The sequence below is a fragment of the Arachis ipaensis genome, chromosome B09 (assembly GCF_000816755.2).
Source record: "Arachis ipaensis cultivar K30076 chromosome B09, Araip1.1, whole genome shotgun sequence".
Classification (NCBI taxonomy): domain Eukaryota; kingdom Viridiplantae; phylum Streptophyta; class Magnoliopsida; order Fabales; family Fabaceae; genus Arachis; species Arachis ipaensis.
Genome location: NC_029793.2, coordinates 36,923,866 through 36,925,093, shown reverse-complemented (window position 1 = coordinate 36,925,093; position 1,228 = coordinate 36,923,866). Strand labels below are relative to the sequence as shown.

The 1,228-nt window shown below is 31.4% G+C and overlaps 1 protein-coding gene across 1 annotated transcript in view; it reads right to left on the bottom strand.

The window, feature by feature from the left end:
• Positions 1–898, bottom strand: part of LOC107617547 (translationally-controlled tumor protein homolog) — a 2,947-nt gene extending 2,049 nt beyond the window's left edge. The window contains exons 1-2 of the mRNA XM_021111684.1: positions 689–898; positions 3–74 (exon numbers count right to left, since the gene is read on the bottom strand). Coding sequence (XP_020967343.1) covers positions 3–74; positions 689–716 — 100 coding nt within the window. The 5' untranslated portion in view covers positions 717–898. The remainder of the gene's footprint in view (positions 1–2; positions 75–688) is intronic.

Genomic DNA, 1,228 nt, shown 5'->3' with positions numbered 1-1,228 from the left:
CTTTCCTTCCACTTCCCACAAAATTCCATTCTCAATTTCCTTGTAAGGGAATGAGTCAGAGAGAAGCTCATCACCTAAAAGTCAAGTCAACAAATTTTAGTTAGTCACCTCAAGCATTTGGGATTAACATCAGATCAGCAGCACTCAGTTACATATTCAATTCACCGCTTAGCAACCGGGATAACAAAATTCATCTTAGATCAAAACCCTATGATAGTGTGGACCACTCTAAACACATGATGATCTAATTAATTACCAAGTGCAAGGGTAACATCCTTACAAGTAAATCGCTTTCTAACAGAATCAGAAAAGTTTTATCATCTGAAACAATTGCAGATAAGTGGCAAACCCTAACCCCAGAGAAACGGAACAAATAACATTATTTTTGTTAATTAAGAAAAAAAATCACAATCAAAGCTGCTAAAATCTGAATCACGGAAAATCTTATCCATGAAAAACAACACAATTAAATCCCGGTTCCGGTTTGACTATCACCCTCAAAATTTGGTATATTGTTGGATGCATGAATAAATCTGAATACAAATTGCAAGTTATATGAAAACAATGTGTCCAAATAAATTGATCTAGGAACCTAGCGTATCAATTTTGACGAAAGTGGATTCATAAGAACTACAACAAACCATAGCAGAGGAAACAAAATTAAAAAAGAAAGAAGGTGAAATTTCACCTGTAAGAAGATCCTGGTAAACCAACATGGTTGCAGTTGTTGATTGATCTACGAACAAAGAAATCGAATACGATCAGAACAATTTTATTATAATTATGGGAAGTAGAGAGTGGTGAGAGACTCGGAGGAGGAGAAGAGAGGTGGTGAGCCGTTTATATAGAATACTAGGGTTTTGAGGGACGGTGTGGGTCAGATTCCTGATATTTAGAGGTGCGAGAAAATATAGTTCCTGATTTTTCTCCTCACTCTCAAAAATTAAAAATAAAAATCCAATTCTAATTTCACTTTGATGCAAGGTTCAGAAAATTGGACCGATTATCAAACCGTTTTAATTATTAGTTTATTAATTTATTGGTTCAATCAATTTAATTAATAATTTAATTCAAAAAATTATTTTAAAATAAAATAATAAATAAATTATAAATAAATATTTTAAAACACTTTGATGGAAAATTGGACCGATTATCAAACCGTTTTAATTATTAGTTTATTAATTTATTGGTTCAATCAATCTAATTAATAATTTAAATAATTTAATTC